Source organism: Myotis nattereri (assembly GCF_964212035.1).
Source record: "Myotis nattereri genome assembly, chromosome: 1".
Lineage (NCBI taxonomy): Eukaryota > Metazoa > Chordata > Mammalia > Chiroptera > Vespertilionidae > Myotis > Myotis nattereri.
This window is the reverse complement of record NC_138075.1, coordinates 65,070,658-65,097,563: the sequence shown is the minus strand read 5'-3', so window position 1 is coordinate 65,097,563 and position 26,906 is coordinate 65,070,658. Positions and strand designations below refer to the sequence as shown.

Here is a 26,906-nt window from a genome sequence, read left to right as displayed (position 1 = left end):
TTTCATATACGTTGTAATTCATACATATGTATTTCTTTATACACGTGTGCATCAGTGTTTTCTGTCTTCAGTTGTAAAATTTTGAAGCATAGATGCTAACACTCCATAGTTTTCTAGAGCACTTTGTTCGTGCTTTGTGCCATTTGACACTTGAAAATATTTTCTTTTAAAAAAAATTATTTTTATTGATTTCAGAGAGGAAGGGAGAGGGAGAGAGAGATAGAAACATCAATGATGAGAAAGAATCAATTGGCTGCCTCCTGTATGCCTCACACTGGGGATCAAGCCCGCAACCTGGGCATGCACCCTTGACTGGAATTGAACTCAGGACCCTTCAATCCACAGGCCGATGCTCTACCCACTGAGCAAAACCAGCTAGGGCTGAAAATATTTTCTGATATTATGATGATACTGGCGTCATCACCCAATGGCTGGGATGCTGTTAAACCAGGAGAGAGTGGGGGTAATTAAGAGATACCTGTAGCCAATCTTTCTATGACATTGTCTGCCTTTGGCAAAAGAGCCTGGTGAATACTCATTTGATATATATATAATGTTAGTACTATCAGAGTTTAAATTTGCAGCTCTAATTAAAACCCAATTCTAGCAGCGCCGAAGATCGAAGGCCTGCCTTTCTGCCCCTACCAGTGTGGTCCTTCCCTATACCATTCAGATCTCTTGTCTCAGACTCTAACCTGTCAGACTGGATGAGAGCAGAGCTTGTAGTTAACTGCTGCTGACCCTTATACTGAGGCCCCTACTAGCTAAAGGCCTCATCTCTACAGCTGCTATGGAAACTGTCCTCTTCCTCTCCCGACAACCTATTCTGGCACTCTTTTCTGATTGCAGAGGAGGCGGCCTGCACCTCTCTCCATACCTTTACCAGATTGGAATCTTCAAATGGTGGGGCGGGGGTGTAGCAGAACACTGTCTTATGTGTCATATAGGGCGAGGCAACACCACCGTCTGATGTTCTGCCAGTACTTTATTTTTTTAAGATTTTAAAAACTTGATTTTTAGAGATGGAGGGAGAGAGAGAGAGAAACATCAATGTGAGAGGGAAACATCGATGGAGCCCGCAACCGGGGCATGTACCCTCAAAGGGCATCGACCTTTCCGTGCACTGAATAATGCCTGACCGATTGAGCCACACCGGCCAGGGCTCTGCCAGTCCTATTTCTCCCTCTCGGCCACAAAAAGGATTTTCAAGGCCATCTCCAATTTCTGAGCTATAACTGACACACGGTATTATATTCGCTTCAGGCGGGGCCATGTCTAAGCGGACTGCAGGATGCTCTGGCCGTTCTGCGCCATGCTCCGTGCTCCGTGCTCGGGAGCAGGATGGCTGTGGGGTCCTTCACAGGCAGACACTGTCCGCTCCTGCCCGGGGCCTCCGGGGAGGCGGTGACCACAATGCGCCCACAGCCAGCCCCGCCGGATCAGGTCATGTGCTGCTTTCTACCCAGGACCATCTCCCCAACGGGGCCCAAACGGGACCCCAAAATGCTGCTGGAGTGCTGGGGCGAAAGACGGGCTCTCCGTCTGACGCCTACATGCACCGAGCGGTTCACTGTCTGTAACTGTTTACTGTTTGCCAAAAGCCGGAGTCGGCGGTGGAGACGCGCTGCGGGGCGGGTGCGGGGAGACCACAGCACACACCATGTTTACAAGGACGCCCGTCCGTCGTCGACAGCGCAGCCTCCTCCGTCCTCCCCATCCCTGGTTCTCGGGCGGCGGGCGGCTCGCCCTCCTCGGGTTCACCTGGAACCCCTGGAGAGTGGCCACCCCCAGGCGCCCCACCCACCGGGCCGCGCACGGAACCTGCGGTCGGGAAGGTCTCCCCGGGCTTCGCCCCTGTCCTCGGGGCTGCAGCCTGAGCGCAGGCACCCCAGCCCCCCTCGGCACAGCCCGAGCCCGGCCAGCCGCTGTCTTCGGAAGGACGCTCCCCGGGGACTCGGGGCCGGAAGGTCACGCTGTCCCTCCCGGACCGCGCAGCCTTCCCGAGGCTCCCGGGGCCTGGGGCCAGGAGGACGGGGACACCGGGGATGGAGCCTAAGGCCCTGGCAGGCGCAGACAACACGACAAACAAACAAAACAAAACGCGAAAAGAAACGTGCCAGCCAAGGAGAACAGACACACCGACACAGATGGAGAGCGATACAAAACGGAGACGGAGGGACAAGATGGCTCCCTCGGTCCGGGCGAGGCGCGGCATTGCCAGGCAGGACGTATAGGGGGGACATCCTAACTAGAAGCTTCTTCCTCCGCCACTCGGGCAATCGACTCATCCCTCCACCCGGGCCCAAGTCGGAGTGGGAGCGCCCTCAGCAGAACCAGCCCGAGAGGAAGGGGGCGGCCACCAGCTCCCCGCCCCTGGCCCAGCGCGACCGCAGAACCGGAGCATCCGGGCACTAGCCCGGCCCCTGCGGCGCCAGGGCTCCACCTCCTGACAGGCAGCAGCCAATGAGCGGCTTCTGCCGCCGGCCTTTAAGAACGGCGCGCGCTCTCCCTGCGGCCGACGCAGCCGGCCTAGCAGTCAAACGGAGTTTCCATGGAGACCGAGGCTGGGCCCTGGCGGCCTCGAGGCGTTACCATGGAGACAAGTCCCGGACTGCGGCTCCCCAGCCCCAGCTCACTGCTGTCTCCAAACCCCGCGGAGCCGCTGTGCGAGGCCAGAGCCACCGTGGCGGCGGCACGCTGGGACCTGCGGAAACACTCGTTGCTCATCGTGATCGGCGATATCGGTACAGAGAGTCAGCTGAGGGCCGTGCGGGCCCACCTTGAACAAGGTGAGCCGCTGTCCTGGCTGTGCTCGGGACCTCCTCCATCCCGAGCTTCTCCGCCGGCTGCGTTTACCTCCCAGAGCGTACGTCTGCATTCTCCATCCCTACTGTGCAATTCCTGAAATCCGCGCGCCCTGTTAATCTGAATCATCAGCCCCTGTCACCTGCATCTTCCATGTCACTCGCCCTCCCCACCTGCCAGCATCTTGCTTCCCCATCCTCCCGCACACCCCGTGGCATTCCGCAGTCTCCCTGAGTCGGGTTAGCTCTGTGCAGCCCCTGTGTCCGCTCTGGTCACACCCTCTCTCCCTCAGTGTCTCGGTCCAGATGTCCTGAAAGTCCTCACCTTCCCCTGAAGATTCCATGCCCCTACCTTAGCTTCTTCTTTAGGATCCCTGAACAGGCACAGGGTGCTTTCTGAACGCTGCGGACAAATCTCAAATCTCCCAGTGTGGGCGGCCAACCTGAGAGAGTGACCTTTGTGGCCACAAGCTCTCAGTCCTAGTTGACAGCCAGTGGCGCAGTGCTGCGGAGCCACCTGCGGGTGGAAGGAAGCCTCCGAGGGGTGGAGGGAAGGAGGTGGGAACAGAAGGAGAGTCCAGAATCCTACTTAGCTATCAGGACAGGGAAGGCAGCCCCCCGGCATCTAGGAACAGTCCCTTGGGTGTCACTTCTATCACAATCGGGCAACTCTGCAAGAAAATTGCTACATACAAACTCATTAATGACCAAGTTTAGCCTAAACTCTGCTCCTCTGCCTCCGGCTCAGGCAAAGGCCAGGAAAGGCTGGGAGACAGACAGGCACTAACCACCTTTCTTAAAGATATCAGTGTGACTGATCATGGCAGCTGTCCTTCTCCTCTCCCTCTCCTTACCCCTCTTGTGAGCCTGCAAGTGCTCCCTGGAGTCCAGTCCCTCTGATCTGGAGTGCTCTTTGTTTCTTTTTCTCTCGCAGGGATTCTCTCCTGGAACATTGACTTATCATCCTTTGATTTGAACCAACAATTGAGACTCTTCATTACCCGGCACCTAGCTCACTTCTCTTCAGAGGTCAAAGGTTAGGACTAGTGGCATTTGTCTCAGTTCTTGGGGGGGAGGGGGGAGTTGCTCACTTAAGAGCAGAGATCCACTCTCCCTGGTAGAACTGGCCTTGTGGGAGATTTGGGTGGGGGAGGAGGGAGGGATTCCTCAGGGGAAAGTTGTAAAGCTCCCTAACTATTCCCGAATATCCAGTACACTTCTCAGAGAGATGGTCTGAGGGTGGAAGAAGCCTGGAGAATGTAATTTCTACTTGAGGGTGGTTTATGGACAGCTGTTGACATGCACTAAGGAAACAATGTACTTCTCATGAATGACCGATCATCTTCCATGCACAAATTCACTCTCTTTTTGTGTTCCCCCCTCTGTGTACCCCAGCCTCTTGCTCCCTTTACAGAGACCCTTGAATCCCCCACTTGCCTTCGAGATCCTTGCTTAGAACTTCCCTCAGACTGCACAGCCTACTCTTCAGGTTTCAGGGTTTCTGGCTTCTCCTTTGGTTCAGGCAACAGATCTCCAGAGCAGAGCAGAAATCTGGTACAAAAGGCTGATGAGCACCATCAAATCCAGAGTGGAAGCAGGGTCTCCTGGATTTATTGCTACTTTGAGGTTTGACTTTGAGACCAAAGTGCACAGCATGCGGTTCCCCATTCTGTTGGGTGGGAGAAATGGGTCGGTATTTGAGAAAATAATATTCTGGTCCCGTTGTTGGTAAATGTTGGCATACCAACCCATGAGCCAGTGTTTTTATGGACTATAAAAATCCATCCAGCTCAACAGTTACCGCATACGATGACTGAATTCATATCTTATGTAGATTATTCTCAATTATTCAGTATAGTACATAGTCATGTCCCCTTCTCTTCCCGCTCCTCCTGCTAACTGCCACATCTTTGGTCATTTCTCTGATCACTGACTCCTCTGAAGATGCTTCCGGAGAGAGAAGACAAGGTGAATATGACTAACGCTTTATTATCCTAGGAATATGTGCAGCATTTAAAACATGTGAGGCTGGCATTTTCCTGATGTGACTGCTTTCTGTGAAGCTAGACGCTCACTGTTTTGAGACTGCCTTCTGTTTAGAATTACTCATGTCATGGCTTCCTCCATTAGCACGGATGATTGAAAATCAATAGTTTTACCACCTATTACTCCTAGGAGCTTTGGTGCAAAATTGGATAGGGGATGATAACAGATGAAATTAATGATTGAACTGAAGTTTGAGGAGTAACTGCGGATGTTAGTAATTTACCCTGAATGCTCTAATCCCATCCTTTTGGCCACAGAGACTTAAGATTAGGCTGCTTTCTGGAATGATGTATGAATGTACAGGACTTAAACCAAAATACTTGGCCATTTTTTAAATTAAGATGCGAGGATGCTTGGAAATATGCTTACAGAGAGATGCATAGTTACTCTCACTAAACAAGCACTGATATATAAACACCAACTAGATCTTTTCAATCGAAAAGTTATACCATGGTGTCCTGGGGCGGGGGTGGGGGGTGGGGGGGATAGGTGGGGGTGGGTTAGGGCCATATACCCAAGACTAGGGCTTACTTTAGCCTACTGAATTTTTTTAGGTTTGAACATTTTATTTATTTTATTTTTTGGTGGCCTGGTTTATGTCCCTCGAGAATAGTAGAGAATTTCCTGGAAAAACCCACAAGGCTCAAGACAGCCACAGCCCCACCCCTGCTGGCTCCTCTTTCAGCTGTCCCCACAAACAACAGTCAGCCTAGAGCAGCTGCAGGCACTGCCCCTCCCTTCAGCCTCCCTTTAATGGGGAGGCAAAGGGAACCAGGCTGCTAGGATGGGCTCAAGGGGATATGCTAGTACCTTATGACTTAATCCTTTCTGACCACCCCAGAGGCTGGACTGCCATCCTTCTCACCTCTGCGTAAGCCCTCTGCCAAAATGCTTAAAAAGGGGACAAAACTGTACCCTACAATGACAGGGAGAGCACAGTCATTCCTAGCCACCTCCCTCTCCACACCCTCCACACTGGGAAAAGGAGGGACCCTCCGAAGTTGAGCTGGAGTGGTCCAGCTCCTTCTAGTGGTCAAATCTAGTAATGATTTCCTAGGTGAATTTTGTATTAGGTAGTCAGTCTCCAATGGTGACTTGGAGCCTTCCTTTCTAACCCCTGCAAAAAGCTGGGGCTTCTAAACATTATCAAACAAACCCAGAAACAGTTAGGACAGTGAAAAACTGGGCTTAAATAACATTCTGATACTTCTACCCTCGGGCACCTATAGGAAAGGGAGAGGACTTCATAATTTATAATTCGTGATTGGTATTCTGGGACTCTAAGATGCACAGGCTGAAGGGCCAGTTTGGAGGTCTTCTGTCTGACTCTCCATTACCACTGAAAGTGCTAGTTCTGTTACCTCCAATGAAAGCCATTCTGAATTAGTAGAGCAGGTCATTGTCCTCTACAGCTGGGGGTTGCATTGCTGTCTAGCATGGGAGAGCAGGGACATGGATGGTACTTGAAGCCCTTTCCTGTAGGCACTTCCAGTTCTGGGTTTACCTGAGAACGAAGGGTACTCTGTGGAGTTAGTCTGGTTTGAGATTCTGATTTAGGATGACCTCGATGCCCGCTCATGAGTCTTCTATAGAAGAGAGACTTCCAGTGGTATTTCTACACTGTAGGTTTAGGATTCTAAGAATGAAGCACTTTTTCATCTACTGTGCCATTCACTCCTCACAGCATTATTGGAGAGTGGTACTAATGTTGTACTCGCTTTGTAGTGAAAGCAAGCTTTCAGAGAGGCCAATTGACATTTAATTGCATGATTAATAAAATAGTAGTCAGGTCTCAAATCCAGGACTTTGGATGTCTCTTTGTGTCTGAGCTCAGGCACCTCACAATTTCATTGCAGCAGAACACAGCAGGTGAAGGATTGGTTGTGGTGGGTGGCTGTTCAGAGGGTGAGGGCTGAGGAAAAACTCCACAGTGAGCTGAAACCAGGCCCAGGGTGTGGTCCTTGGGGATAGCATCTGAGAATAAGGGTGGGCTCTGCACTGGGGTGGGAAATGTTATTTTGTTCTCAAGCCAATGTCTACTCAAGTTTCCCTCTTAGCCCACCCTAGAGGGCCCTAGAAAGCAGAGAGAAGATAGAAGGTTTGAGATGGGAGGAAATAAGAATCATGAAGTTGCAGAAGGGATGTGTTTCTCTTTTGTGATGCTCGGAACTCAGCCTGATTTGTGTTCTGTATCTCTGCAGATGGCTTCCGCTATCCAAATGGGGCTGTTGCCATGCTGCTGCTTTGCATCCCCGGATCTGAGCAAAGATTCCTCCTCCTTTTCCCCCTCTCCCCAGTACTGGTGACTCAGCTCCTCCTCTACTCTGGCTGCAGTTTAGGGGGGATGGAGGATGCTGAGAGCAGAGACTATTTTGGCTTCTCTGACCTTCAAAAGCAATTCTTGGCAGCCTGGGGCAAGGGTGGGGCTGGTGCTGGGTGTGTGAGTGGGTGGATGTCAATGTGAGGAAGGCTTTAGGAGTTGGCCAGGCCAGGGAAGGCTGATGGAAAGGAAGAAGGCTGGGGAAGCCTTGTGGGAGCATGAGCATCACCAGGTTGGAACTGAGTGCTAGAGATCTCCAGTTCCTCCCTTTGAGTCCTAAAGCATGTCACTAAATCTGAGACAGAGGCAGAGACGAAGGGAAACAGAGCCAATATTAGAAGGCTTAAGATAGCATACGACAGAGACATCAAAGAGACATAGACAAGTGCAGAAAATTGCATGATCCCAGGGTTCCTGTGCCCCACCCCAGATTGTCTAGGACCACGTGTCCACTCCAGAATTTCGAACTACCCTCCAACCCAAAATGATTCCTATTTCTGCCCTCCCCTGGTTTCTGTAGCTGTGGCTCAGAAGCCACTGACAGAGCTCAGCACAACTCTGCTCCCCAGCCTTCGTCTCAAGCAGTCCCCTCACTCCTGCCCCGTGCTTTCAGGCCCCCAGCCCCTTTGTCTCCCGTTCCTCCAGGGATTGAAGGTCACTCCCAGGGTCTGAGGAGAGAGGCAGCAGATGGTTCCTGAGAGAAGGGGCGGGGCAGACAGCCCGTACCTCCTCTGTCCCCCACAGTGTGTCGGAGCACAGGGCTTTGGTCTTTCGGCTGATGCTAAAAGAGTATTTCCTGACGGAGCAGGATTGGGGGAGAAGGGTTCTGTGGGCCATTGGAGACCACCCTGGCTCTTAGAGCTGCTGGACAGCTCTTCAGACCCCCAGAGCCATGGAGAGGCACCGGAGCCCTGACACTGTAAAGGCACAGAAACAGTTAAGTCTCCAGTGCCTCGTCATGGACCAGCCCCTCTTCCCCGCCCTGGCACCGCCCTCCCCATCTAGCGCCCCCGCCCCCCCCCCATTCCCACCCCAAGTGCCGCAGACTCTTCCCTGAAGCTGCCGGCTGAGGCCGGAGCTTCAGCCTCCATGAGGGGCTCCCTCTCACACCCAGGGTAAGAACCGAAGGGCTGGGCAAGGGCACGGGGGATGCTGTGGTGGGGAGGTGGGATGGGGATAACGGGAAGAGAGTTCATGCTTCTCTGATGCGTCTGGAGCTGGTCCAGTGGGGTGGGCAGTGTGAGGGAATGGGGGTAGCGGAACATGACTGGCTTTGAGGCCAGCCTGGACCCAGAACCAGGTAGAGGCCAGTGAGGCCAGGACGGTGACAGGACACCTCCCGGGCTGGGCTGGGAGACATCAGCCTCCGGCGGCAGCAGCAGAGGGTGGTGTCCTGGCCCTGCCTGGCAGCCCGGGCGCTGGTCAGGGGCAGAAGCATCTGAGGGGAAGGCGGATGTTATGGGAATGTACCTAATGGGAGAGTGTCTGGGTGTCAGCTGCTGGATTGCTCAGCTGCTCCTATGTCGGGGGTGAGCAGGACAGCGAGTTTTTGCCTATTAAGGGAAGATGGGGGGACACCGTGGAAAAGGAGGGAGGAAAGGGTCATTGAGAGCTGGCGCGCCTCTTCACGGATCGACCTATTTGCGGCGGGTTCCCCGTACCCCTTTCCCGGCGACTAGCTTGAGATTGGGACCCTGACCCCCTCCCCCTTTCCGGCTCTCTCCGGATCCGAGAGGCCACTCTGGAGATGGAGCGCACTCCCGCCTGAGCAGCTGCCCGCATTCCCAGCCTGTCATCCGCACTGGTTCCCAGTCCCAGCCCCACCCCCACCCCACCTCCCCTCTGCTTCTCTTCCCAAGATGGGGGCTCTGGAACAGAGGAGCCCGTTTCTTCTCCCTCTTTTCGTACCCCACTTCCGACAGCCCCCCCCCCCCCCACGCGGAGGCAGCCAAGAAAATGACTTGTCATGCTGGGGTGGGGGTGGGGGCGGGGGTGGGTGGGGGCGGAGCTGGAGCCTGAGCTCAGCGCGCACACTCGCACACACTCACACACTGCGGCAAACTGCAGCTGCCCGCGCCTCCCCTCCCCTGCCCTCCCCTCCCCTCCCCGCGGCCCCGCTGCGGAGACACCTGCCCTCCCGCCGCTCAGCCTCAGCATCCGCCCACCCTCGCCCCGTCACTGGCCAACCGAAGTGACCCTGACTCACAAGAAGGCCTCTCCAGAGAAAAGGGAAAAACAAGCCCGTTCCCTGGAGGGGGATTGCTAGGGGAGCAGAAGAGGAAACAGCGTTGGCTCCCGGCCTGCAAAGGAGCGGCCGGGATGCAGACCACAGTTGCCCGTCAGAACTGGAGGGCACTTGGGTGAGGGAGAGGGGCCTTGCGCCAGCACAGGATCTGGAATCAGAGAAGGCTAGTGGGTATAAACAGGGGACTGCCAGGAATGATAGATTGGGAGGGGGACTGATAGCCAGGAAGCAAATCAGTCTATACCACAGAGATTTCTTTTTCTGAGTTTCCTAGCTCAAATGTGCACCCTTGTGGTGTGTGTGGGGGGGAGGTGGGGGGGAGAACTACCCTTTTAAATCTAAACTACTTGGAGCTAGCCTAGGACCAGTTGTTTCCTGAACCATGATATTCCTCACCTGCCCCAGCCCTGCCCCTCTCTTCCTCTGAACTGACCTCAAAGCTTCCCTCAGTTCCCAAGTGAATAAAAGAGAACCCTCAACTCCTCTTGGGCCCCACCCGCCCTGTATGGGGTTGATCTTGTGAGACCCTCCCTCCCTCCGTAGTTAACTTCCCCTGCAGCTGCAACTGCAGCCCCCTTCTGCCAGATCTGCCGGATCTGCCGGATCCTGGCACCCAGGGTCTTCCACAGCAAAGGCCCCGGCCCCAGGCCCCTCTTGTCCGGAGCCCCAGAAAGAAGAAACAGCCAAGTCACAGAAGAGAATCTAGTAGAAGATTATGATCCCTCACAAAATATCCTCCCGACAGCCCACTCCCCAGGCCCTCTCTTCACCTCTCCATAGGTAACCACCGTGTGCTGCCACTGGCAAGGGCAGGAGCAGGGCACGGCAGACACGTTCTTTGATACGTTGCGTGGTGTCTCACGTGAGCCTGGAGAACGGAAGTAGACAGGGATTTGAAGGTGTCTTACCTTTCGCCATGGCCGGGGAATACTCGGGCTTTCCTCCCTTTTTTCCTGTTTGTGAACCACTAACTCCCCTCTCCTTGGCAGAAGCTCTCCTAGGAGAGGGGCAAGGATGAGAGGAGAAACCGTTCCCAAGGGATGGGCTATAGGGTAGTGAGCCCGGCCTCTCTGGAGCAGGGGGCCAAGAAGGTGAGGTGGGAACAATATGATTGGATGCATGTCTGAGGAACCTGAGAACAGAACAAGAAGTTAGAGAACAAGAAGTTAGAGCCCTATTTCTTTTTCTTTTCTTTTTTTAAAAAATATATTTTTATTGATTTTAGAGAGAAAATAAGAGGGAGAGAAAGAAACATCAATGATGAAAGAGAATCATTGATTGGCTGCCTCCTGCATGCCCCCTACTGGGGATCTAGCCTGCAACCCAGGCATGTGCCCTTGATTGGAATTGAACCTGGGACCCTTCAGTCTGCAGGCTGATGCTCTATCCACTGAGCCAAACCAGCTAGGGCCGTATTTCTTTAAAAATATATATATATATATATTTTTTATATATATTTCAGAGAGGAAGGGAGAGGGAGAGAGAGAGAGATAGAAACATCAATGATAAGAGAGAACCATTGGTCAGTTGCCTCCTGAACACCCCCACCAGGGATTGAACCCTCAACCCAGACATGTGCCCTGACCAGGAATTGAAACTGTGACCTCCTATTCATGAGTCAACCCTCAAACACTGAGCCAACACCAGGGCTAGAGCCCTATCAGCCTTCTATCTCCCATAGTGCTGACTTCTCTCCAGTCTTTTGGAATGGAAATTCTAGCCTTGGATGGGTGTTGGAAAGGAGGATGGCGAGTCTAAGACACTGCACAGAAGCACCCATTTCCTTATTTCCAGGCACTCTGCTGGCACGAAAACCCGAGGCAGACCCTGCTGGAGAGAAGGGAGCTGAGGATCATGTCCCAGGAGTCCTCCCTCCAGCTGAGCCCATCCCTCCTCCCCCCATCCCCAGGCAGCACCAGGAGCTTAGTGCTCTAGAGGGACAAAAGCTTCTTGTCAACAGGGCAGTCTGAGGCGGGAGTTCCAGGCGGAGGGTGTGGCAGATGAAGGGAGAGAGAAGATGGACTGTGTGGAAGAGGGTAGGAGGAAAGCCTGGAAGGGAAGGGCTAGAGGAGCCAGTCCCTTGACTTTACTCAGCAGTATCCAAAGTGGCAGGATCTAGGGATAGCCAGGCTTCCCTTTCTCTGATAGTGCCTTCTTTTCTCTCCTGCCCAGCACAAGGCCTCTCTATTTTAATCTATACCCGCTCTGTTCAATACAAATCCCTGCATCTCTCCCTCAGGCCAGAGGACCCTCTGCCACCAGAGTGAAATCCTAGAGACCGTTATCCTGGTGAACCCGAGTGCTGACAGCATCAGCTCTGAGGTAAGGCGGGGGCCTGTGCCTCGCCACGAGGGCCTGGTTGGAAAGTGCTGTAACTCACCCTTGCCAGTGCTACTGCTGTAAGGCCAAGAATTCCGGGACTTGGCTTTGAATCATCCTTTCTCTGCCATGTAAGCTGCCTTACAATCTCCAGCTCCACTTTGGAGGTGCTGTGGGGCTGCCAGTGGGGAGCATGTCCCTGTAGCACTGAGCGGAAACCAGGAACATCCAGCGCCCTTCCCTGGGTTTCCTACATCTGTGACCACTCTCCTCCTTCCATTCTAGGTTCACCACCTACTTAGCAGCCCGTCAGCTCACAAACTACTGATCCTGAGTGGGCAAAGTTTAGAGCCAGGGGGGGACCTCATCCTACAGAGTGGTACCTACTCCTATCAAAACTTTATCCAGGTTCTTCACAACCCAGAGGTATGTCCCAAGCCTGCATGCCTGGGAGGAACAGAATATGGGATAGGACTAGAGCTGTGGGGAAGGAAAATCTCAGTGCATGATCATCCGTGGTCCTGTCAGAAAGGTAGGAGATCACCTGGAGAGTGGTGGAGATTAGCAGACTGAATCTGTGTCAACCCCAGTGACCTGATCAGCCTTCTATCTCCCATTACTCTAGATTGCCCAATTGCTCAGCAATAGAGACCCTGGGATCCAGGCCTTCCTCACCGTATCCTGCTTAGGGGAGGGTGATTGGAGCCATCTGGGACTATCCAGTTCCCAAGAGACCCTGCATCTCCGGCTAAACCCTGAGCCCACGCTGCCCACCATGGATGGTGTGGCTGAGTTCTCCGAGTATGTCTCTGAGACCGTGGATGTGCCATCCCCCTTTGACCTGCTAGAGCCCCCTACCTCAGGGGGCTTCCTCAAGCTCTCCAAACCTTGCTGCTACATCTTCCCTGGCGGCCGCGGGGACTCTGCCCTTTTTGCCGTTAACGGTTTCAATATCCTGGTGGATGGTGGCTCCGATCGCAAGTCCTGCTTCTGGAAGCTGGTGCGGCACCTGGACCGCATTGACTCGGTGCTGCTCACACACATCGGGGCAGACAACCTGCCAGGCATCAATGGCCTCCTGCAGCGCAAAGTGGCAGAACTGGAGGAGGAGCAGTCTCAGGGCTCCAGCAGCTACAGTGACTGGGTGAAGAACCTCATCTCCCCTGAGCTTGGAGTTGTCTTCTTCAATGTGCCGGATAAGCTGCGGCTGCCTGATGCCTCCCGGAAGGCCAAGCGCAGCATTGAGGAGGCCTGCCTCACTCTGCAGCACCTAAACCGCCTGGGCATCCAGGCTGAGCCTCTGTACCGTGTGGTCAGCAACACCATTGAGCCTCTGACCCTCTTCCACAAGATGGGCGTGGGCCGGCTGGACATGTACGTCCTCAACCCTGTCAAGGACAGCAAGGAGATGCAGTTCCTTATGCAGAAGTGGGCAGGCAATAGCAAAGCTAAGACAGGCATTGTGCTGTCTAATGGAAAAGAGGCTGAGATCTCGGTGCCCTACCTGACCTCTATCACCGCTCTGGTGGTCTGGCTGCCAGCCAACCCCACTGAGAAGATTGTGCGTGTGCTTTTTCCAGGAAATGCTCCCCAGAACAAGATTTTGGAGGGCCTGGAAAAGCTTCGGCACCTGGACTTCCTACGCTACCCTGTGGCCACGCAAAAGGACCTGGCTGCTGGGGCTGTGCCTGCCAACCTCAAACCCAGCAAAATAAAACAGCGGGCTGACAGCAAGGAGAGCCTCAAGGCCACTACTAAGACAGCAGTGAGCAAGCTGGCCAAACGGGAGGAAGTGGCTGAAGAGGGAGCCAAGGAGGCCCGCTCAGAACTCGCCAAGGAGTTAGCCAAGACAGAGAAGAAGGTAAAGGAATCATCCGAGAAGCCCCCAGAGAAGCCTGCCAAACCTGAAAGGGTGCGGACAGAGTCGAGCGAGGTATTAAAGGCAGAGAAGCGAAAGCTGATCAAAGACAAGGTGGGGAAGAAGCACCTGAAAGAAAAAATATCAAAGCTGGAAGAGAAAAAGGACAAAGAGAAAAAGGAGATCAAGAAGGAGAGGAAGGAGCTCAAGAAAGATGAAGGAAGGAAGGAGGAGAAGAAGGATGCCAAGAAGGAGGAGAAGAGGAAAGATATCAAACCTGAGGTCAAGAAGATTTCTAAGCCAGACCTGAAGCCCTTTACCCCTGAGGTACGTAAGACCCTCTATAAAGCCAAGGCTCCTGGCAGAGTCAAGATGGACAAGAGCCGGGCTTCCCGTGGAGAGAAGGAGCTGTCTTCTGAGGCCCGGACACCCCCAGCCCAGAAGGGGGCTGTACCACTTCCAACAGTCAGTGGGCACAGGGAGCTGGCCCTGTCTTCACCAGAGGACCTCACACAGGACTTTGAGGAGATGAAGTGTGAGGAGAGGAGGTTACTGGCTGAACAAAGGGACATAGGACTAGGAGAGAAACCTCTCCTTGCAGACACTGCACAGGAGGGACTCGCAAGCACAGCTGCCCAGGGGACATTACCCTCTGTCCCAGGGCTGGAACAAGAAGAGCCTGTGATAAAAGAGAAAGAGGTTGTCCCAAACATCCCTGACGAACAAGGCAGCAAGGATAGAAGCGCAAACTTTGGGGCTGAAACAGAGACAGAGAAAGACACCTGGGAAGAAACGAAGCAGAAGGAAGCAGAAAGGCTCCCTGATAGAACAGAAGCCAGAGAGGAAAGTGAATCTGAGGTAAAGGAGGATGTGATAGAGAAGGCTGAATTAGAAGAAATGGAGGAATTACACCCTTCAGAGGATGAGGAAGAGGAAGAGACAAAGGCTGAGGGTTTTTACCAAAAACACATGCAGGAAGCTTTGAAGGTAACTCCAAGGTTCAGGGAGGCTCTTGGGGGCCGGGAACTGGGACTCCACGGCAAGGCTCCTGAGAAGGAGACCTCATCGTTCCTAAGCAACTTGACCACACCTGCAGGAGCCACTGAGCATGTCTCTTACATCCAGGATGAGACAATCCCTGGTTACTCAGAGACGGAGCAGACCATCTCAGATGAGGAGATCCACGATGAGCCGGAGGAGCGCCCAGCTCCACCTAGATTTCCTACAAATGCATATGATCTCCCTGGGCCTGAAGCTCCTGGCCCCTTCGAGGTTAGTCAGCCTGCAGACAGTGTTGTTCCTGTTGCCTCCAGCAAAAGCTATGGAGCACCAGAGACTGAACTCACCTACCCCCCCAACATGGTGGCTGCCCCTTTGGCTGAAGAGGAGCACGTGTCCTCAGCTACCTCAATCACTGAGTGTGACAAGCTTTCTTCCTTTGCCACATCTGTGGCTGAGGACCAGTCTGTGGCTTCACTCACAGCTCCCCAGACAGAGGAGACAGGCAAGAGTTCCCTCCTGCTTGACACAGTCACAAGCATCCCGTCATCCCGCACTGAAGCCACTCAGGGCTTGGACTATGTGCCATCAGCTGGTACCATCTCACCCACCTCCTCACTGGAAGAAGACAAGGGCTTTAAGTCACCACCTTGTGAGGATTTCTCTGTGACTGGAGAGTCAGAGAAGAGAGGAGAGATTGCAGGGAGGGGCTTGCCTGGAGAAAGAGCAGTGGAAAAGGAATTGGAGACCACAAATGTACAGATATCTGAGAAACTTCACAGTCAATATGGAGTCCCAATGTTTGGTGCTCCTGGACACACCCTATATCCAGGGGAACCAGCCCTCGGAGAATTGGAGGAGCGCTGCCTCAGTCCAGATGACAGCACAGTGAAGATGGCCTCTCCTCCACCATCTGGTCCACCCAGCGCTACCCACACACCCTTTCATCAGTCCCCAGTGGAAGAAAAGTCTGAGCCCCAAGACTTTCCGGAAGCAGGCTCCTGGGGAGACATGAGGCACACACCAGGTGTAGGCAAGGAAGATGCTGTAAAGGAGACAATCAAGCCAGGGCCTAAAGAAGACACGCTAGAGGAGAGAGAAAAGGTGCTTCCTCCCAGGAGCCCCCAAGCTCAGGAAGCAGCCATCAGCATTGCTGGGGAACATACAGGCTACACTATCCAACTATTGCCAGAACAGGATAAAGCAATGGTCTTTGAGACTGTGGGGGCACGAGAGCCCACAGGCACAATTCTGGGAACAGAAGCCCTTCTGAAAGATTTGAAGACATCACTCCAAGCACCTGGTGAACCTCAGAAAGATGAGAGGCTCCAATTTCCTGACCAAAGCCTCTCCCCTGATGATGCAGATTCCCTCTCTGTCCTCAGCGTGGTCTCTCCAGACATTGCCAACCAGGAAGCACCCAGGTCTCCTTATGGCCTAACAGAGCAGCACTTACACAAAGACCTTTGGCCACAGGTATCTCCAGAAGACACCCGGTCACTTTCCTTCTCAGAAGAGAGTCCCAGCAAGGAGACCTCTCTGGATATCTCTTCTAAGCAGCTGTCTCCAGAAAATCTTGGCACTCTCCAGTTTGGGGAACTAAGCCTTGGAAAGGAAGAAAAGGGGCCTCTGATGCAGGCTGAGGACACTTCTCAGCACTTAGCCGCTGTGTCTATTCCAGGACCCCGTGCAGCCACAGTGTCTCCTCCCACACAAGGGAGTACTGGATACTCCGCACAGACAGACATCACAGATGAGAGCCCTGATGGGAAATTACCTTCCAGCTCCTTTTCTCACTCGACACCGCTGGGAAATGGGAAGCACTCACCTGAAGTGATCACAAGCCCTGGCGAACACATTCTAACACCTGATAGTTCCCTCACCAAGAGTCCCGAGTCTTTGCCAAGCCTTGCCATGGAAGACATTGCCATGAAGTGGGAAGGTCAAGTTCCAGAGTTGAAAGACAGAACCCCAGAGAAGAAGGACAAGGGACCCGACCCAAGGGATGAAGTCGTACAGCAGAAGGGCAAAACTCTGGAGCAGAAGGATATAGCCATCAATCAGAAAAGTGAGGCTCTGGAAGAAAAGAACAAGGTTATGGAAAAGCAGGATAAGGCTTTAGAAGAAAAAGTCAAAGACTTAGGTCATAGGGACTCAGCCCTGGAAAGGAAAGACAAGACCATAGAACCAAAAGACAAAGATTTAGAACAAAAAGATAGAGACTTAGAACCAAAAGACAAAGTTCCAGAGGACAAGGTCTTTGAACTAAAGGGCAAGGCCTTAGAACAGACAGACAAGATCCCTGAACAGAGGGTCAAAGATCAGGAACAGAAGGACAAAGCCTTGGAAAAGAAGTATCAGGCCTTAGAACAAAAATACTGGGCTTTAGGACAGAAGGATGAAGACCTGGAACAAAACAGTAAGGCTCTTAAACAAAAAGATAAGGCTCTGGAAGAGGACAAAACTCAAGATCAGGGGAGCCCAATGCAGGAGAAAACCATGAAACCAAAGGAGAAGATTCTAGAGGAAAAATCTTCAGAAAAAGTTGAAGCTGTGAAACAGAAGGAAGAAGCTCTGCTGGAAAAGTCCAAAGCTCTGGGGCGGGCAGAGAGCCCAGTGCAGGAGGACCAGGCCCTAGAGCTGGAAAAGAAATACTGGAAGGAGCAGGATGTAGTCCAGGAGTGGAGAGAGACATCTTCAACCGGAGGGGAGCCAGGTGGAGAACAGAAAGAATTTGCCCGGACATGGGAGGACACATCATCTGATCAGGAGGACAGGTACTGGAGGGGCAGAGAGGATGTAGCCCTGGAACAGGACACATACTGGAGGGAGCTGAGCTGTGAGCGGAAGATCTGGTTCCCGCATGAGCTGGATGGCCAGGGGGCCCAGCCACGGTACACAGAGGAGCGGGAGAGCACTTTCCTCGATGAGGGGCCAGATGATGAGCAAGACGTGCCCCCCTTGGAGCATATGCCCCAGAGCCCATGGGCCTCAGACTTCAAGGGTTTCCAGGATCCCTCATCGCAGAAAGGGCTGGAGGTAGAGCGGTGGCTTGCTGAGTCACCAGTTGGGCTGCCACCAGAGGAAGAAGACAAGCTTACCCGCTCCCCTTTTGAGATCATCTCTCCTCCAGCTTCCCCACCTGAAATGGTTGGACAGAGGGTTCCTCTGGCCTCAGGACCAGAGACCCCTGTCTCAGAGCCTAAGAAAATGCCACCTGTAAAGAAAGAACCCACTACCCACTCATGGCTGGCTGAGATCCCACCGTGGGTGCCCAAGGACAGACCCCTGCCACCTGCACCTCTCTCCCCAGCGCCAGCTCCCCCAACCCCTGTCCCTGAGCCACGCACTCCTGCACCCTTCTCCTGGGGCACTGCCGAGTATGACAGTGTGGTGGCTGCAGTGCAGGAGGGGGCAGCTGAATTGGAAGGTGGGCCATACTCCCCCCTTGGGAAGGACTACCGCAAGGCTGAAGGGCAAGGAGAAGAAGAAGATCAGGCCAGGGCTCCTCACAGCAGCCCCTGCAGCTCAAAGGTCCCAGAGGCCAGCAAGAGCCATGCTACCAAGGGGCCTGAGCAGACAGAGCCAGAGCAGAGAGAGCCCACGCCCTATCCTGATGAGAGAAGCTTTCAGTACGCGGATATCTACGAGCAGGTGATGCTTACTGGGCTCGCCCCTGCGTGCCCCACTAGGGAACCTCCTCTTGGAGCAGCTGGGGATTGGCCCCCACACATCTCAACCAAGGAGGAGGCTGCTGGCCGAAACACATCAGCAGAGAAGGAACTTTCATCTCCTGCTTCACCCAAGAACCTCCAGTTCGACACCCCATCTTTCAGCTACGCAGCTCTGGCGGGACCCACTGTACCACCTAGGCAGGTGCCTGATGCAGGGCCAAGTGTGGAGCCCAGCCTCACCCCCCCTGCGTTACCCCCCCGTGCTCCTGTCCCCCTGAGTAAAGGCCCAAGCCCCCATATTAATGGTAACCTCCTGAGCTGTAGCCCAGATAGGAAAAGCCCATCCCCCAAGGAATCAGGCCAGAGTCACTGGGATGACAGCACTAGTGACTCAGAGCTAGAGAAGGGGGCTCTGGAGCAGCCAGAGAAAGAGGCCCAGTCCCCAAGTCCCCCCCACCCCATCCCTGCGGGGCTCCCTAAACTGTGGCCTGAACATGAGGCATGTACCAGTCCTTCCTCAAACTCACATCAGGGTCCTGCCCCACCCAGCCTGGACTTCCCTGCTTCAGCCTTTGGTTTCTCCTCACTGCAGCCAGCTCCTCCTCAGCTGCCCTCTCCAGCTGAGCCACGCTCGGCACCCTGTGGCTCCCTTGCCTTCTCTGGGGACCGAGCTCTGGCTCTGGCTCCAGGGCCCCCCACCAGAGCCCGGCATGATGAGTACCTAGAAGTGACCAAGGCCCCCAGCCTGGACTCCTCACTGCCCCAGCTCCCCTCACCCAGCTCTCCTGGGGCCCCTCTCCTCTCTAGTCTGCCACGACCTGCCTCACCAGCCCTGTCTGAAGGCTCCTCCTCTGAAGCCACCACACCTGTGATTTCAAGTGTGGCCGAGCGCTTCCCTCCCGGCCTGGAGGCTGCAGAACAGGTGTCTGTAGAGCTGGTCCCAGGAATGGAAGCAACTGCCCACAGCCTTTGGGACCTTACTCCTTTGAGTCCAGCACCTCCAGCTTCACTGGACTTGGCTCCAGCTCCAGCTCCAGCTCCAAACTTGCCTGGAGACAAGTTTGATGGCTCCCTGCCCTGCCGCCTGGAGTGCTCAGTGGCAGCCACCAAGAAGCCAAACTCCTTCCAGGATCTCTCTGGAGATTATGCCACCAATGGTCCGACTGAAACCAGCCCCAACCCCCCAGGCCTTGCCCCTGCCAAGGATGAGAAAAAAGAGGCTGAGGGCTGCCCTGCCTGGGAACGTGGGGCCTGGCCAGAGGGAGCTGAGAGGAGCTCCAGGCCTGATAGTCTGCTCTCCCCTGAGCAGCCACTGTGTCCTGGAGGGACCTCTGGTGGCCCATCTAGAAGTGGCTCCCCTAAGATGGAGGCTGGGCCCCAGGGATGTGCCTCTGAGCCCCGGCCCCACTGTGGGGAGCTCTCCCCATCCTTCCTGAACCCACCTCTGCCCCAATCCACAAATGACAGTGACCTCTCAACTGAGGAAGCTCAGCTGGTAGGGAGAGCGGGGAGGCGCCGGGCAGGGGGCCCTGGGGCCACAGGGGGTCCATGTCCTGTGGCAGATGAGACACCCCCGACGTCAGTCAGCGACTCAGGTTCCTCACAGTCAGATTCTGACGTCCCACCAGAAACTGAGGAGTGTCCATCCATCACAGCTGAGGCAGCCCTCGACTCAGATGAAGATGGGGACTTCCTGCCTGTGGACAAAGCTGGGGGGGTCAGTGGAATGCACCATCCCAGGCCTGGCCATGACCCACCGCCACTCCCTCAGCCAGACCCCCGCCCATGCCCTCCCCGTCCTGATGTGTGCATGGCTGATCCTGAAGGGCTCAGCTCAGAGTCTGGAAGGGTAGAGAGGCTACGGGAAAAGGAGAAGGCACAGGGGAGAGTAGGGCGCAGGGCCCCAGGCCGGGCCAAGCCAGCATCTCCTGCACGGCGTCTGGATCTTCGGGGAAAACGCTCACCCACCCCTGGTAAAGGGCCTGCAGATCGAGCATCCCGGGTTCCACCCCGGCCACGTAGCACTCCAAGCCAGGTCACCCCAGCAGACGAAAAGGATGGACACAGCCCCATGTCCAAAGGCCTGGTCAACGGACTCAAAGCAGGACCAAGTAAGTATGATGTGAACAGGAGAGATTGTGGATTGGGGCTGGGTGCGGCTGGTCTAAGGCTCCAGGAGTGGGAGGAAGGGAAAGAAGGAGAAGGTTGCCAAAAGCAGTCTACTTTCCCTCTACAATGAGTCCTGGCTTGTCTCTACAGTGGCCTTGAGTTCCAAGGGTGGCTCTGGTCCCCCTGTATATGTGGATCTCGCCTACATCCCGAATCATTGCAGTGGCAAGACTGCTGATCTTGACTTCTTCCGACGAGTGCGTGCATCCTACTATGTGGTCAGTGGAAATGACCCTGCCAATGGCGAGCCAAGCCGGGCTGTGCTGGATGCCCTGCTGGAGGGCAAGGCCCAATGGGGGGAGAATCTTCAGGTGAGTGACAAGGGATGCCAAGGAGGTAGTATGGTCAAAGCTTACTCAGAGGCAATAGTGGGACACAGTCTATATTCATAAAAGGACTGAGCCCTTTCTATGGGCAGTGGGACTATTTCCTGGACCTTCAGGTATCCCATCCCCCTCACATATGCTCCCTTCACATTCTCACATCAGGCATGTCTTATCTCCCTCCTAGGTGACTTTGATCCCTACTCATGACACGGAGGTAACTCGTGAGTGGTACCAGCAGACTCATGAGCAGCAGCAGCAACTGAACGTCCTGGTCCTGGCCAGCAGCAGCACTGTGGTCATGCAGGATGAGTCCTTCCCAGCCTGCAAGATTGAGTTCTGAAAAAAACCACTCTCCCTTCCCCAAGGATCTGCTCCCCCAGCTCCCTTAGAGAATGGCTACTGCTGAGTCCTTGGGGTTTGGGGACATGGGAGCTGGGGAAGGAGAAGGTGGGGGACAGGATGTCTTGTGGGAATTTGGGCTGGGCTAAATGGGAGGGGTTGTCCCTTCCCCTCATCCATACTTGAGAGGAGTCTCAAAACCAAAGGTAACAGGATAGGGAGAGGGTACAAATTAGGATAGGGTGTCATCTGATGCCTGAGAACTCTGGAGTGACACCTCTCCTAGCACTGCCAAATGCTGGTATTGCATGGGGAGTAAGGATGAGTCTGAGAGTGCAACATCCTCCCTCACGGAAGGAGATCATATCCGCAACCCCAGGGACCTCTTTATCTATTTATTTAGCATCCCAAGGATTTCCAATAGTAACTTATGTGACCTGGGGGAAGGATACTGTCAGTGAGATGCCTAGACTTGCACCCTTCACCTCCCATCCCCTTACCCACCAGGGTCTGGGATCCAGCAGAGGTCTGGGGTACACTGCTGCTACACTGTCCCACTGCTTCCCTCCGTATCTGAATGTCTCAACCCAAAACTTGAAGCACTTGACCAACAGACTGGTGAGAGAAGAAAGCTTATCCTCCCAGTCCCTGCTTCATACCATTCACATCCCAGGGCTGTGCTCAGACCAGGCCTACTGGGCAGCACAATGGGGCACGGAGAGCCCAGCTCCAAACCCAGAATTTTCCAAGCTCCCTGACCTTTTGAAGTTTTCACCTACCCATTCCAATGATCCTGATCCCTTCTCATCCCCTGCTTGGCTTTTCTGCATGTGGTCATCTACTGTGGCCTGGTGTGTAATGGGTTAAAAATAAGCCACTGCCTCATATCCCAACATTTGACAACCCAGCAATGTGTGACTCCCCCAACATTCCACTATGCCATCCTGCAGCTGATATGGGAACGCTGGCTGCCTTTTCAGCCCCATACATACTCTTAGAGAGGATCTGGGAGGTGGAGGTCATGCCAGAGGACTTGGGGGGAAGGAGAGGGAGGAAGGAAAGGGAGAGGAGCTGAGCTAAAAAGCTTAACTCCTACTGAGTGAGATGAAAACAGGCTGAAAATACCATCTCAGGAGAGGACCTCACCCCAAGCAAGCCAATGAGCAGCCTTGCCAGACTACTGATGGACTGAGGAATCCAGACACTCGTCAGGACTCAGCTTCTCTGCCAAATGACTGTGTGGAAACCAAAACGAGCCCGCCTGTGTCCTTCCTAGCTCCCACCCAACCCATGCTGCTGTGCTCTGCTTCTCCCCACACTCCCCTGCTCTAGTTCCCAGCTGCTGTAACAGAGCCGCCTTCAACTCTAACAATAAATCAAGTTCATTACAGATGCTGCTTAGGGTTTTTCTGACTCCACATACTGCTTAGTTGCTGGGCTCTGGCTTCTCTGCTTCTCTAAGCATAGTCATTTTTCTCAATATCTTTGAAAACTGGAAGCAATTCCAGGAGCCAGGGAAGCCAGAGAACATAGGGTGTGTTGAGGGAGAGAAGGATATGAGGGAGCCAGCATAATTCCTGAAAATGGGTGAAGGAAGAGGGTCGGCATCTCCATGAGGTCAAGAGCTGAGAACCAAATAACCAGATACGTCAGATAGGATAACACCAAAGAGGTAAGGAGTTGAGGGGCCTTAAGAGACCCAGAGCTTATTGAGGTTGTAAATACCTCTTACCTTTGCAGTCAGGATTTTCATGGAGGGAAATGTTGGATTTCCCTCCTGCAGTGAAACCCTTTATATGTCATGGGTATGTAAGAAGAGGCCAAGTTGTGCACGTGGATATATGGGCAGGGATATTCCAGCCCTCCTAGTGTTTTGGGCTCTCCCGACATAAAGATGTCAAGGGGTTAAACAGAGAGTATAACCTCTTTAATTCCTGACACTCCAAAGCATCGGAAGAAAAAATTAAGAGGGTGATTCCAAGGAGCTGGTGAAAAGGCATTGTGTACCCTCTGGTGTTTCACAGAGACAGAACCTCTATCCCTCACAACACTACTCACTTCAGACATTTTGGGATAGTGGGTTGATTGGCATAGGGGCCTCCTGGGATGTCTGATCTGTATATTTTTATAGTCCGTTCCTGCTCAACTACAAAGGCTTTTGACTGGTTCAGATTAATTCGGTTACATATCTGATTGACTTAAGAGTCACATTCATTCTTGAGCTCACAATGACGTCACCACCTCTACCACTCTCATTCATGTTTATTGAGCACTCATAATGTTCCGGCCCCCACTCTAATGGCAGCATTTACCCCTCTTACCCACCCCCATTCCCATCCCCACATCTTTGGGATTAGCTTCATAATCACACCTGGCCCTAAAGACACAATGACAGAAGGACAAACCTCTTGGAGACCCTAGAGTGTTCTTTGGCCAGTCTGTCCCTGTAATCTTTGCACATGTCTGTACAATATTTATCTCTGCTGATTGCTTAAAAATAGAACCTGATTTTCTCTACTACAGCATCTTCTAAGCCAAAAAGCCCCACAACAAAAGAGGCCTTGCTTCACAGATTGGTCAAGAACCCCAAAAGCATTTTAAGTAGTTACTCTGAAATTTTCACAGCGATCTAATACCTATTTTTCCATTGAGCTATTGCCCTCTCCAAAGGACAGGAACAGAGAGGGCACTTGGGGATGATATGGAAATACCCATAAGCCCAATCTAAAGATCAGTGGCCATGATGGATGTTTGTTTAGTAAGGGGACTCTTTTTCCCAGACATTTCAGACAGCCATCCTGGACCCACCTGAGGAGCGCTAGCCAAGACAAGAGTCCCCCTGAATGCACATATGGTCTAAAGGACTTTGAGACATTGTGAATATTTCCTCAGAAAAGTGAAGACCTTGGGAACCCCTTTTGCACTTGTTGTCCCGGGATGGTGTCTTCAGCAGTTAAGAGGCATTTCCTTTAACAATCTGGAATTTCCTGGGTGCTCAGAGGAGGCTGGGTAATGACAGACCAGCCCACCCCTTAAAGGAAATCCTATTCAAGTCTAATGGCTTGGTGAGGAGTCAATGGCTGCTTTGAACACGAAATGGGCCCCTCACCAAGCCCAGCTCCAGCACAGGTATGCCTCATGTCAAGAGGACTGCTTCCTCAGACACCTCTGGTAAGATCCAAGGCCTTATGCTGGCAGGTGAGTTAGCCAACAGAAAGAGTTGCTAGCTCAAATGGCTGGTACATTATAACACCGTCAATGGGAAAATGACTAATCACATGTTGCTGGTGGAAGGGATAAGTTTTGGTCATGGACTAGAGACTGACTCTGAGTGAGGGTTTGGATCACTAGATGGAAACTGGGCTTGGGGAACATCCTCTCCAGGCAACTGGTCAATGACTTCAGGGACCACACAGGACTGCTGATTAACCTCCTTAGGGCCCTCCTGGACCTGTAGATCACCCTCCCCAGGGAACTCTTGGGATGGTGTATCAACCTCAGGGATATCCTGAGACAACAGAATGGTTGCAGGAGCTTCTTGGGCCAGTCTGTCAACCTCCAAAGAGAACACCTGGGATGGTTGGCTGAGCTCCTCAGGGATCTCTTGGGCTGGCTTGTCAATTTCCACAAGGATTTCCTGGGCCAGGCTACCAAACCCTTCAGGAAACCCATGGACCAGCCTGCCAACTTCCACAGAGGCCCCTTGGCATGGCAGGCTGACCTCCTCAGGGTTCTCCCGGAAAAGCTTGTAAGCTTCCTCAGAGACTTTCTCGCACAGTTGTTTGATCTGAGTGACCTCCTGGCATGTTCGGTTAACATCATCATGGGTGTCCTTGCATGGCTGGCTCTTGTCAGAGACCTCCTGGCATGGCTGACTGGCCTCTTCAAGGATGTCCTGACATGGCTGGCTAATGTCAGGGGCCTGCTGACATGGCTGGCTGACCTCCTCAGCAACTTCCTGGCATGGCTGGCTGGTTTCCACAGGTGGTTCCTGTGGGAACTGGTTTGGTTCAAAAGACTTTTGCTCCCTTTCTATGAGGAGCTCTTGTGCTCCATTCCCAGGGATCTTCTGGCGCAGCCCAAGGCCTTGACATTCTTCAGCCATGTGTGAACTCAGGGAGGGTTGATCACTGAAGCCAAATGGGCAATTACCATCCACTGCAGTAGGGGAGGAAGGACCAGCACTGGACACAGTGCTGGAAGGGCCACTGCTGTCTGTAAAGCAAAGTCAGAAGACCAAGTCAGGCAAACTGGAAGAGAAGGCTTTACTCTATGTATGTAGTTCAAGTGCCAGACAGATGGCCCATATTATTCATGTCGCAGGGAAAGGAGGTCTGAATTCTTTCTAAGTTATGCAGACTCCCAAGTTAGCCCAGCTCAGAAACTGTTGCTCTGGCCCAACATATACTATAGGAGTAGCACTAAGGTACATCTAAGACTTCAGGAGAAAGTGCTGAGGCCCACTTCATCCAGTTCTTTTACAAGTGTACCCTTATCCAAATTTTAAATTTTCTTGATCCCTTATTCATACTTTGAAAACATATGAATACTTTATCCCAGTGGCTCATAATTGGGGTTACATAGAATCTCGAGATTCTAATTCTTAGGTTTAGGGTAAAGGTGTGGGGTGGAGAGGGAGATGAAGGCAATATATTTTAATGTAACACTCCCAAGTAAGTTTGATGCACATCTTTGGTTAAGAATCATTTGTTTAAAGCAATCAATGTATTTCTGAGGCAGAGGTAATCACTGTTTATAGCCCAAGGTATAAGTTAAGCAGAAGAATGTAGAAAAACCTTGTGAATCAGAATAATAGAAAAGAAAATGATTTACCCAAAGATGGAAGAACCCCATGGAATCTCTAAATGGCAGCAGTTCTTAATTAACCTTTGCGGAGTGTGTGTGTGTGTGTGTGTGTGTGTGTGTGTGTGTGTGTGTGACTGATTCCTTTGAAACTCTAATGAAAGTTATGGATTATCCTCCTAGAAAAATATACATGTGAATATTCACATTAATCTTTATATATGATTCCTGGTGTTCATAAACTTTACCCTGAAACCCATCCATGGATTCAAAGTGAAGACCTTCTAAGTACTGGGACATATGATGTTACAGGTTTGTTAATATCATAAAAACTAATTTCCCAGATCCTGAGAGTAGTAAAATGAAGTCCGTAGAATCTTCAATTACACTGTGGGACAATTCCTACCCCAACCTCTACTTCTTCATTAACCTCTAGTAGGGGATTAATCTACTTTTCCCTTTGTAAATATTATATTTATTATGGTATTGCAACTTTGTATTTAAAGCACTCTGACATCAATAATTATAGTTTTTGGAAATAGGGGACATCTGAGTATCTTATAATAGAAGAGAATCTGGGAAAGCTGGCAAGCGCAAGCATACAAAAGCGCAATCAGTCATTGTGTCTAAGGTATGCCAGTAACCTCTTTTTGGTAAAGCATCACAGGAGGCATGCTTCAAGTAGAAAAAAAAAGGAACATGGTTTTGTGCCAAGGCTTATTTAGGGCAGAGAGACAGACCCTGAAAATGCTTACCAATGAGGCTATACACCTGATACTGAGATTAAAAATAAAAAAGAAGCTGTAAGCTGAATTCACTCAAGGGTAGAAGTAGCCTTATACTCACTTAGTGGTTTGATTCAGGCAAATCAAAGAGGTCAAACAGAAATATAAGCGGGAGAGGGACAAGAGGGGGGCAGAGAACCATAAATGCTATAGGAGACAGGTAAAAGGGACAATGACAAGGTGAGTGTAGGATAATCTGAAATCCAGGGGGAGAATTCT

At 52.6% G+C, this 26,906-nt stretch overlaps 2 protein-coding genes across 2 annotated transcripts in view; one reads left to right on the top strand and one right to left on the bottom strand.

Annotated features, from left to right (window-relative positions):
- The first annotated feature begins 1,628 nt into the window (after nt 1–1,628).
- MAP1A (microtubule associated protein 1A) lies at nt 1,629–22,489 on the top strand. The gene is made up of 7 exons (XM_081112566.1): nt 1,629–2,789; nt 3,739–3,840; nt 11,655–11,737; nt 12,020–12,160; nt 12,360–20,376; nt 20,525–20,745; nt 20,945–22,489. Exons 1-7 carry the CDS (start codon nt 2,552–2,554, stop codon nt 21,098–21,100), a joined length of 8,958 nt encoding a protein of 2,985 aa, XP_080968692.1. The 5' UTR covers nt 1,629–2,551; the 3' UTR covers nt 21,101–22,489.
- Nucleotides 22,490–23,096: 607 nt separating this feature from the next.
- The window catches only part of PPIP5K1 (diphosphoinositol pentakisphosphate kinase 1), a 48,424-nt gene continuing 44,614 nt past the window's right edge, over nt 23,097–26,906 (bottom strand). Inside the window, exon 32 of the mRNA XM_081112541.1 lies at nt 23,097–25,314. Coding sequence (XP_080968667.1) covers nt 24,407–25,314 — 908 coding nt within the window. The 3' untranslated portion in view covers nt 23,097–24,406. The remainder of the gene's footprint in view (nt 25,315–26,906) is intronic.

What these genes read in the sequence shown, in the direction of transcription:
- MAP1A (XM_081112566.1), top strand. Translation starts at nt 2,552, where the DNA reads ATGGAGACCGAGGCTGGGCCCTGGCGGCCTCGAGGCGTTACCATGGAG. An exon ending in CTTCTCTTCAGAGGTCAAAG is followed by an intron (nt 3,841 to 11,654) that starts GTTAGGACTAGT and finishes TCTCTCCCTCAG; the next exon opens with GCCAGAGGACCCTCTGCCAC. An exon ending in AATGGGGGGAGAATCTTCAG is followed by an intron (nt 20,746 to 20,944) that starts GTGAGTGACAAG and finishes TCTCCCTCCTAG; the next exon opens with GTGACTTTGATCCCTACTCA.